Here is a 10,601-nt window from a genome sequence, read left to right as displayed (position 1 = left end):
TGGAGTTGCTTTTCCTGGCCCTGGCCCAGCATACTTCCCTCCAGCCCAGCAGCTGCTCCCCTGATTTTCATGACTGCCACGTGCTAATGTCCAGGATGGGGTGGGGAACCAGGCAGCTTGTCCTGGGGCCTCTGTGCCCTGCCTCATCCTGATCCTTGCCTAGAAACCAATGGCTTGCCCCTGGTGTCCATCACTTGTGGGTTATGTCTGTCCCAGGGAGGGGTGGGGCGTGTTCAGAGGGCCTGCACACAGACCATGGTGACCAACAACCAGTGACATTGCGCAGGGGACACGCTTTGTGAAAACAGCTTTATTGGGCAGGAAGCCTCTTGAGGGACATGGCAAGACTGTGAAGTCTGTGTCCTCTGGTGCCCATCCCCACCCTGCCCTGGGGCTCTTCCACATCCACAGTTGGGAAGGCAGAGGATTTGGAGCCTGTCCAGGGGCGTGTGCTCCCAGACTGATCCGGGTGGCACTCTGGGCTTGGAGCTGGGTCCTGTCAGTTCGGTTGTGACTTGGGGCAGCAGCTGCCAGTGCTTCAGAGCTTTCTAGAAGTCCAGGAGCTGGGAAGCAAGAGAAGTGCTCAGGTCTCTACAGCGTGAGGACCCCCACCCCAGCACATGCTCCCACAGGTCAACCCAGAAGAGCAGGCATCCTCATACCAGCTGGGGGAGCACCTTCTCCAGCTGGTCCACCTCCACTCGGGTCACGTCCTCGGCCTGGGACTGCCGGACCCCACGGACAGCTGCCTCTGACATGAAAGAGATAACCTGAGTCCGTGAAAACCCCAAAGCCCCTCCAGGGCGCCCTGGCAGCTTGGGACGCTGAGGGGACACTACAGGCGTGGGTCCAGGGAGCCTTGTGTCACACTCACCCACCACGAAAATTCTCAGCATCTCAGCCATGAGCTGTTGGGCGTCCGCACTGACTGGGGAGTGAGAGTAGGGCGTCAGGCAGGACCAGCCACCCCCCCACTGCCCTGACGCAGGGCCCTGCCCATCCTCCCAGGCTCTGGCTGAGATGCTGGGTCTGTCCTGCGCACAGTGTGCTGGTCCCTGGTGTCCCCTGGCCAGTCACCTCTGGTCTTGGGATCCCTGAAGTGCAGGTGCAGCAGCTTGTTCACCAGCTCCTGGTGGGAGAACCAGTGCTCAGCTCCTGAAGCGAAGCTCCCAGACTGCACCCCACTGGCTGGGGATTCCCCAGAGCAGGACGCAGCTGGTGGAGGGAGCTGCGTTGATGGGTTTCTCCCGGGTGCTGTGTAGGTGAGGCTGAGATGCCTGTTAAGACGTAGGGGCAGCCTAGCGATGCCCACCTGCTCCAGGTTCCACAGCTGCCCCAGGGGCACACAGGAGGACCACCTGGGTACAGGTGAGTGTGGCTACAGCTGGGGGAGCCTGCAGGGCGGGAGAAGCAGCTCCAGTTGATGCTTCAGAGGGTGACTGCTGTGTGGTGGACAGCTGACCAAGAGAGGCAGAGGTGGTGGAGTCCTCTGATGTGGGACATGCCCCGCTGAGGTCCCCCAGGCAGCACAGGTGCTTTGAGGGCCAAGGAATGCAAGGTTGGTTTAGGAACATGTTGGCTGTGAGGTGCCAGGTGATGGGCAAGCAGGTGACTGGAGTTAAGGAAGACATTTGCAAGGGTGAGAAATTTATGAAGAGTCAATGTGCTGGTGACCTTTACAGCAGCATAACCCTAAGAGGTCCCCTAGGCAGGAGACCTGGAGCCCTCAGCAAAGTATCAGATGCACAGAGCAAGTGTCCTGTGGGGACCTGGAAGTCCGCTGGAGCCCTCACTGCTGGTGTCGAACAGCCAGAGGGGACAGGCCTGGTGTGTGGGGCTAAGAACCCATGCTGGCCAGCATTGGTCAGGAGCTGGCGTCCCCATCCTCCACCAGGGAAGCCTTTCACAATGTCCACCACCTGTGCCCTCAGCGCCCCCTGCTGCCTGCTCTGGGATACAGGATCAGCCATGGAGTGGCTTCTAGCGACCCTGTGAGCAGCCTACCTGGACCCTGCCCTGTCCTGTGCCATCGTCATCTGACACACTAGAGCCCACTGCTGAAGTCATGTGTCAGTCCAGATCTCATTGAGGGTCCAAAGTATGAAAGGCGTAGCTTCTCCCTCCTTGCCTCCAAGGAGCACTCTGGCTGCCCTTTCTCCAAGATGTATGTGTGGGTTCTCTTGGCTGTCCATGGGATGTTCCAGTACTCTTCTCCAACACCACAGCTCAGAGGCATCAATGCTCCTGTCATCCTTGGTCATGTCCAGCTCCCAGATGCACCGCAGGTGACTGTGAAGACCGTGAGGGTTCCTAAGCTCACAGATGCCCCAAGGACTGTTGGTACTTGCCCATTGACAGCCACAGTTCTTGGCAGAGCCCTGGCACCATCTCTGTTCACAGGTGACAGGCTTGCCCTGCCTGGAGGCCCAGCACTTCATTAACCCCTTCAGTGCCTGGGTACAGCCTCATCTGAGGATGAGGAAAGCAAGAATTGCCTAGGGCTTTCTGTCATGGGTGGAAAGAGGGTGTGTAGGAAAGGGCAGGGGGCTCAGTGCTCCTGTATCTGGCCTTTCAGTCCCAGGCACTCACATGGAGCTTACGTCTGCTGGTCTTGCCCTGAATAACCCAGGGTTCACAGCACCCTGGCCAGCTACTGGTGGGATCCTCAGTTCCAGTGGCTAATAGGCCTAGAGTTTTTCCTCTGCCCTGCAATGACAGTATTAATAGGGGAAAGGAGGGGAACACAGGCCTCGCCTTGGAGGAAAGCCATGGAGGTGATTCACAGTCCTCCCAGCATGCATAGAGGGTGCACAGGTGCCTTCAGATTTAGGGCACACACGTGCACATGCACATACATCCACACATCCCCCTGGGCAGCAGACGAGGGGCAGGGGTCCAGAACAAAGCCTGGGATCAAATGGCCTGGTTTGTTCCTAGCCTTCTGTGTGGCTTGCCTGTTTCCCCAGTGATAAGCTGGCGATACTGTGAGTAGCTAAGGTTGTGGACGTGTGAGCACCAGCTGGGTAAACCTGTCAAGGGCACAGGGTAGGGCCAGGCAGGCCCAGGCTCCATGCTCGTGACCAGGACTGAAAGGTAACAGTAAAACAACGGGGGGAGGGGGGGAACAGGACTAGGCGGCAGATGTTGTCATTTGTCAAGCTGGATTTTTGAGGAAGAATGTGGCATCAAGATTGGCGGACTCATCAATCAGTAACCTGTGTTAAACAAATGGCACAACCTTGCTTGCCGAAAGTGAGGCCCTGAAGCACTTTGCATAAGATCAAAGACCACAGCCTTCAATAGAGATGACAGCTCAACATCAGAACAACAAAAACTCTCACCTGTGGACCTACAGGCAACTTCAGGACAGATGGAGTAAAGACTGGCGTTACCAACGATTTCATCAACACTTGTGGCTCCAGCAGTCTGGAGCAGGAGACATACAGCACTGGTAAAGGGTGCTGTCAGAGACCTCTCCAAAGTCCCAAAGAGCAGTGATGGCAGGTTAAAGACTAAGGTGTGCCTAAGCCACGCCATGATTTTTCCCACTACCTGCTCTGCATCTGGAAGTTGGACAGTGAATAAGGATGGCTGGAGAAGTGATGCCTTTGAGCTGTGGTGGTTGGAAAAGAGCACTGAACATCTCATGGAGGCAGGGATGGTGAAACGTCACCATCCGTGTCAGGGCATGTTTCCAGGAGGGGTCAGTCCTGGACATCAGGCTTGGAAAGACGGAGGGTCAGAAACTGAGGAAGCCCCTCAAGGAGCTGGATCAACACGATGATGGTAACAATGGCTCGTTTATCAGAGATGGTGAGGATGGCACAGGGGAGGCTGGGGTCCCGATCCCTTCACAGGGTCGCGGAGACTTAGGCAACCACCAGGTTGAAAGATCCCGCAGGCAGACAGTGCCGGCCCCCCAATCCGCCGCCCCCGGCCCCGCGCCGCCCCCAGCTTTCCCGTACCGACCCCGACCCCCTCCCCGCGCCGGCCCCAACCCACCGCATCTCTTCTCGACAGGCCGGCGCCCCGCTCCAAGCCCCCCAACCCCTCCGCCCGGATCCGCTGTCTCCTTCTGCTGCCCCCTTACCTTCCGAAAGCCGGTCCCGGTGCCCTCCATGACCAGAGCCCGAGCCGCACCCCCCGCCAACAAGGCCGGAGAGCGACCATCTATAGCCCCTCTTTTAGCCAATGAGGTTGTAGCGCGCCTTCCTGGCGCGCTTGCCCTTACGCCACAGCCAATGATCTTGAAGAGCCCCCGGTATGCTGCTTTTCATTGGTCCACTGAGAGCCCCGCCTCCATGCGACGCCCTCTGGGAGTTGTAGTTCTCACCAGCCCCTTCCCGGCGCTCCCCGCTCTTCCTGGATACTAAGGCGCCCAGGCATCCGCGGAGGTCGCGGCTGGGAGCGAGCCGAGGTGGCCGGCTGCCCGCGAGGGCTGCCCGGGACTGCTGCTGTGGGGCACAGAGCAGGGGGCGCGAACCGAAGCCCCGGTGGCGAGGCCCCAGCCCTGAGCGCGCTGGCTGATCAACCAGCGGCCTGGCAGCTGTCCCCACCCCAACCATCTCCCCTACCTCGACCCGGTGGGCGCCTTGCACCCCGGTCTCCTAACACTGAGAAGTGGCTCCACTTGAACCTTCCCCATCCCCGTGCCTAACGGGGCAGCATCACGCACCCGACCTGCAAGGCCCTCACCGACCTGGCGGGGGACCGTAGGGAAAAGGGGGTCCCCCATGTCCCGGCCTGCCGGCCTCTGCTCCCCGAGCCCCCGGGCATGGAAGAGTTCCGGCGTGCCTACAGCCAGCTGTGCCAGGAGCGCGGCGCCGAGCCCCAGGAGGGCGTGCTGCAGCAGCTGCAGGAGCCGCGCAGGAGCCGGCTGGACCTGGCCACGCAGACCCTGACCACCGACACCTGCGGGGCGCTGGGCCGGCTGCTGCCCACCCAGACGCTGTTCAGCGAGCTGGTGCTGAGAGACTGTATGCTGAGCGAGGAAGGTGGGCCCCGGTGCCAGCCTCTCCTTCCTAGATTGCTCCACTTGGAGTGTCGCTGTGTGCCCGATGCTGCAGTCTAACGCAGCAGCTTCCTTCCTGGGGGTAGAGGGAATTCCTTCCGTCACAGGGGAGCGGGGCTGGGGGTCTGGACGGGCCAGGCACCAAGTGCGTCCTCCCTCAGGGGTCAAGCTGCTGCTCCAGGGGCTTTGCTCCAACTCTGCTGTGCGGCTCCTGGACCTCAAGGTGAGATAGGCCCCAAAGCCAGGATCGGGGAGGATAGGGTGCCCCTGAGGCTAGGATAGAAGTGGACCTTAAGGCTGGACGCTGACCAGAGGTCCCATCTGTAAGTGCCGCCTGTATACCCACGCTCAGCAGTGAGTGTGTCCAAGGGTGGGGACATCGGTTCCAGGAGTTCACACCCTAATTCACCGGCCCCAAGAAGTCCCTGGCCAATACGAGTCAGGGGACCAGGTCTCAGAGAGGAGACCCGGGCTAGGGCAGCAGGTGACTGGCCTGCTTCCCATGTCCTAGGGCAACAATCTCGGTGCCATGGGAGCGGAGGCTCTGGGGAGACTCCTGCGACAGAACAAGGCCATTCAGAGGTGAGGCCTGCCCAGGCTCCCTAACCACCTTCCTCAGCCCAGGTTGGGCAAGCGGTCCAGAGGGTTTATGACACTCCCTCCTCCAAGCCCACCCTCCTCCAGCCTGGGCCCAGGAGATGCGGCAGCGTGCATTTCAGGCCTCACGTTCGCGGCCACCCTCCTGCAGCCTGACCCTCGAGTGGAACAACCTGGGCACGTGGGAGGAAGCCTTCTCCAGCTTCTGCTTCGGCCTGGGTGCCAATACTGCCCTGCGGGAGCTGGACCTCCGTAACAACCAAGTCAACCACAAGGGTGCCGAAGAGCTGGCCCTGGCGCTGAAGACCAACTGCAGCTTGCAGCAGCTGGGTGAGGCCAGCTGGAGCCCCTGGGTGGCCAGGCCCGGGGGCAGGACCGCTGCCTGTCTCTGCTCTGCCTGGTGACTTCTCTTGGAAGTGAGAGTGAGGTGGGAGGGGTTAGAGAGGGCCCTGGCCTTGGCTCCTGCGGGTTGGCACCTGCTCCGTCCACCATCCCAGCAGTGTCCTGTCCGTCACCTATCTGGTCTTCGTGCCCATGATGCTTAGTCTCCTTGCAGACCTGCGCTGGAACAACATCGGTCTCCTGGGGGGACGGGCCCTGGTGAGCTGTTTACCCAGTAACAAAACCCTGTGGAGGCTGGAGTTGGCCGGCAACAACATCCCCAGCGACGTCCTCAGAGCTGTGGGTACGTGGCTCTCAGGCCGGGAGAGGGAATGACGCGGCTGCAGCTCGGCTGAGAACCGAGGACTCACCCGAGAAGTGGGGCGGCCTGGAAATACGAGGGGGAAGCTGTGCTAGCAAAGGCCATCTCCCCACCTCCCCGGAGGCCTCCCTCCAGAGTCGCCCCCAGCCGTTCATCCCTAGACGGTACTGAGCAGGTGATCCTGGTCCTTGGTCACGTAGTCAGGCCAGGCCCCAGTGGGGCTCCATTCTTTGGCTTCCCTGACACTAAATGCCCTCTATCTGCGGGTAACACGCCCTCCTCGGACAGAGCAGGCCATGGATCACAACCAGGACCGCCAGGCAACCGTCCGGGAGAGCCAGGCGCGCCGCCTCGCACTTACCAAGGAGGTGCGCAGCTTGCAGGAGGAGAAGTCCAAGCAGGTGCGCCCTACCTGGGGCCCCAGGGCTGGGATGCGTCCCCGGGGCACGGATAGCCATTGGCCTTTCTGGCTCTGCACGGGAGCTGGCAGGGGTTTGTGCACCCCGACAGGCTCCGCTGTCTCTGCCTGCAGTTTCTGGACCTGATGGAGACCATTGACAAGCAACGGGAAGAGATGGCCCTGAGCAGTAGGTGGGTGGCGGGGGCAGGACTTCTGTCTGGGGGCGGGGCTCCGAGGCCAGGGGGCGGGGCTCAGTCTTAGAAACTGGTTCCGGCATGGGACCCCAAGACTGGGGCCTCTTGGAAGCTGGCCATAGGTTGCTTCCCGGTCAGGCCGGGTGAACGCGTAGGGCTTCAGGGTTGGGATTCTAGAGGAACTGCGCTCTCCCCATAGGAGGTCAGCAGCCCGCCTGGGCCAACTGCAGGATGCCCTAAATGAGAGGCAGTCGGTCATCAATGCTCTCAAAGCCAAGTAAGGGGCGTGCCAGGGCAGAGGAGCTGGTGCAGAGCCGGGTGCTCTGCGAGGGCTTTTGGGTGGGCTCCCTGTGGGACATGCCGAGGGGGAGTCCCAGTGAAGATGCGGGGAGCCCGCACTGCACCTGGAGCTTGCTGAGACCCAAAATGGGGCGCCCTCGTGGGGGATAGCTGTTTCCCCGCTACCCCGCCCCTTGCTCCATAGGCTGCAGATGACAGAGGCGGCCTTGGCCCTGTCACAGCAGAAGACCCAAGCCTTGGGGGAGCTGCTGGCCACCGCAGAGCAGGAACGGCTGAGTCTGTCCCAGAAGCAATCTGAGGAGCGCAGGCTAGAGCAACAGGTGAGTGGCAGGGGGTGAGCCGGCAGGGCTGGGGCGGGGCCAGGTGACCTGGAGCTCCTCACCCCGTGCCCTCCAGGAAGCCTCTGAGCGGGAGGCCAAGCTCCTTCGGGACCTGTCTGCTGCTCAGGAGAACAGACTGTTGCTGCAGAACCAGGTGTGCACAGGGTGGCCAGGCAAGCAGGTGGGGTTTGGGGTGCCCCGGGGTGAGGCTGAGCATGTGGGGTCCCAGGTACCTTGGGGTAGGAAGCCCCGAGGTGCTGGGTGCGGAAGGCCAGTCAGGGATAAGGCTTCAGCTCCCCAAATGACACTGTGTCCCAGGTGACCGAGCTGGAGCGGAGGGCGAAGTCTCAGCAGGAGCAGCTGTTCCAGGCCAAGCAGGAGCTGGCCAGCACCACCGCAGAGCTGAGGCTGCGGGCAGCCCATGCAGAGGGCAGGCAGGGGCCCCAGGGCTGGAGGCAGGGGTCTGGGTGGGCCTTCGCGTGTCTCACTGGCCCTGCTTCTGTCTGCAGAGCGTCTGGACTCAGAGAAGAGGAGGTTCAGGCAGAGCCTGGAGGACGCTGAGCAGCTTCGCCTCAGAGAGGTGCCTGCTTCCCTGCCCATACCTCCTCTGCCCCCAGACCACCTAGGATGCCTGCACCTGGGCCCCAGGCCCACACTCCACCCACCATGGGCACTGGGGTGAGCTCTGGGCAGATGGCAAGCCAGCATCCCTGGCAGGGGCGTGAGTGGGACTCTGGCCTGCAGGCCTCTGGAGTTAGGCCAGGATGCAGATGAGGTGCTTAGCTGTGTCCACCCTGCCGTATGTTCTAAAGGTGCCCAGGCCATACCCTCTGTCTTGCATGCTCATCTGGTGAGGCAGCCCTCTCCCTGAGGCCCCTGTGGACCAGGGGAAGCCTCTCATCCTCTGACTCCCTCGGCGCTGCAGGTGGAACACGTGACCCGCCATGTGGAAGAGAGTGAGCGGGCTCTGCAGGAGCGAGTGCAGAGGCTGGAGGCTGCCCGGCTGACCCTGGAGGAGGTGGGTGTGCCTGCCTGCCAGGGGAACAGGGCTCCTACAATATCACCAAGGCCAGAGGGACTTAGATGGCCTCAGGCACTGCCCCAGGGAAGGCGACTGTACAGGGGAGAGTAAGGTGAAATCCAACCAGTGGCTGGAGTGTGGACAGATGGGGGACCCCGGGTACAGGGGGACAACCTGGGCTGTGAACAGCACAGTCCAGTGGTGGCTGTGGTGATTGTGGTACAGGAACTGAGCCGAGTGAAGGCAGTTGCACTGGCCGAGCGCGGGCAGATGGAGGAGGAGCTTCTCAAGGCCAAGACCCAGGTCCGCCTGGAGGAGGTGGGTGCTTCAGGTGCCAGGGGTCCCCAGGTCTACAGGCGGCCAGGGCCTGTCGTGAGCATGTGTCTGGGCTCTGCGGGGGGTTGTTACTGAAGTTGCTTATCCAGTCAGGTGGGGAAGCATGTGAGATTGGACACTCGTCCCCTGTCCCCCTGCGTCCCCAGTGCGGTGTCTGTGATCAGGTGGGCTTAACCCTGTGCCAGTACTGGTGTGACTCTCAAGCCTGTGGCCAAAGAGAGGACTGGTGATAAAGTCCACTAGGAGGCCAGCTCAGGCAGGCAGGGCCCGAGAGCACAGGCAGGACAGTGCAGGTGAGCCCGGGAGTGGCCAGGTATCTAGTAAACTCAGAGAACCCTGTGAGGGCCAAGACCCACAGGTGATGACCGGCTCCTCCTGCCTCAGCAACAGCGCCTGGCCCACGCAGAAGAGAAGCTGCGGCTGCTGGCACAGGCACGAGATGAGGCCCAGAGTGCCTGCCTGCAGCAGAAGCAGGTGGTGACCCAGGCCCAGGCCCTGGCCAACCAGCAAAGCCTGGAAGTGGACAGCCTCCGGCGGCGCATCCAGGGCCTGCAGCAGGTAGGGTCGCCACTGCCCTGGCTGTGCCCACCTCGGGCAGCTCCAGTGGCCTCAGCCACCCCCATGCCCCTCTGCTGGCAGGAGCTGAGCGACAAGGACCAGGAGAAGGCAGTGGAGGTGAACCGGGTGCGAGTGGAACTGCAGGAACAAACGGGGCGCCTGCAGGCTGAGCTAGCTGCCCAGGAGGGACTGAAGGAGAAGGTGGCTGCCCTGGAGCGCCAGCTGAAAGGTGAGAGGGCCTCCCATCGGCCGTTGGGAGTGGGGTGAGCCAAGCCAGCTGCCCCTCATGCGTCTCCCTGCCCGCAGTGATCTCCAGTGACCACCGGGAGGCGCTGTTGGACAGAGAGAGCGAGAACGCGTCCCTGCGGGAGAAGCTGCGGCTCAGAGAGGCGGAGATCGTGCGCATCCGCGAAGAGGAGGCCCAGAGAGCCGGCTTCCTGCAAAACGCAGTGCTGGCTTACGTGCAAGGGGTGCCCCTGCGGGCGCTGAGCCCCCACAAGTGACGGGCGCGGCTCGGACAGCTGACCAGCTGTGACCGTCAGCAGTCGGTGCCACCTCTTCCCATCTACCCACTCCGAGCTGGAGCTCTGGTGTCCCTGCCAGGAGCGAGGAGGTCAAAACGCTGACTGGCAGGGCCCAGTCCTCATCTGGTCCCACCCCTGGAACGACGTGCCTTCGGAGCGGGGCTAGTGGACCGCCAGGGCCCTTCACTCCCACCAGCAGACCCCTCTTGTCATTGCTGTCGGAACCCAGACCTATGGCCAGTTGAGAATACAGGGCTTTTATACTTTGTCGTACGTGTTGGCTCTGCACCTTCCTCCCCGTCGTCCAACTCTGGTGGGTGGGCCAGTTGCTGGAGGCCAGAGGACAAGGGTTCAGGGTGGCTGCCCACCTTGGGAGACAAATGCCCTTGCTTCAAGTCTGGGGTCTCTTGAGGGACGCCCTAGACAGACACTCTGCAACCCCATGGAGACTGGCCACGTGTCAGTCTACCAGCGTGAGCTCAGGCCCCTTAGAAGGCCTGGCACGTGGACACCTGAAAGCCCTGCCTACCACGCCCTGCCCCTAACCAGACCCTGAGCCAAGGGGACAGGCTGGAGGGACACCGACCCGCTGTCCAGCTGGGGCGGCCCCGCCCTCCAGTGCGGTGAACGGAGGCGG

At 62.0% G+C, this 10,601-nt stretch overlaps 2 protein-coding genes across 2 annotated transcripts; one reads left to right on the top strand and one right to left on the bottom strand.

Moving 5' to 3' along the window:
• Positions 1-656: 656 nt before the first annotated feature.
• Positions 657-4,120, bottom strand: STRA13 (stimulated by retinoic acid 13). Its single transcript, XM_006886312.1, has 4 exons — positions 4,091-4,120; positions 1,078-1,129; positions 875-928; positions 657-751 (listed from the first exon to the last, which is right to left on the bottom strand). The coding sequence occupies exons 1-4, from the start codon at positions 4,118-4,120 to the stop codon at positions 657-659; spliced, it is 231 nt and encodes a 76-aa protein (XP_006886374.1).
• Positions 4,121-4,774: 654 nt separating this feature from the next.
• LRRC45 (leucine rich repeat containing 45) lies at positions 4,775-9,943 on the top strand. The gene is made up of 17 exons (XM_006886311.1): positions 4,775-4,994; positions 5,173-5,234; positions 5,523-5,593; positions 5,760-5,938; positions 6,165-6,293; positions 6,600-6,712; positions 6,844-6,902; positions 7,105-7,182; positions 7,390-7,525; positions 7,602-7,679; positions 7,844-7,955; positions 8,035-8,105; positions 8,451-8,543; positions 8,772-8,864; positions 9,267-9,440; positions 9,522-9,669; positions 9,747-9,943. The coding sequence occupies exons 1-17, from the start codon at positions 4,775-4,777 to the stop codon at positions 9,941-9,943; spliced, it is 2,013 nt and encodes a 670-aa protein (XP_006886373.1).
• Positions 9,944-10,601: the final 658 nt, after the last annotated feature.

Source organism: Elephantulus edwardii, unplaced genomic scaffold (assembly GCF_000299155.1).
Source record: "Elephantulus edwardii isolate Elephantulus edwardi_28Jun2011 unplaced genomic scaffold, EleEdw1.0 scaffold00048, whole genome shotgun sequence".
Classification (NCBI taxonomy): Eukaryota; Metazoa; Chordata; class Mammalia; order Macroscelidea; family Macroscelididae; genus Elephantulus; species Elephantulus edwardii.
The sequence above is the reverse complement of the archived record's forward strand: the minus strand, read 5'-3'. Positions and strand labels throughout refer to the sequence as shown.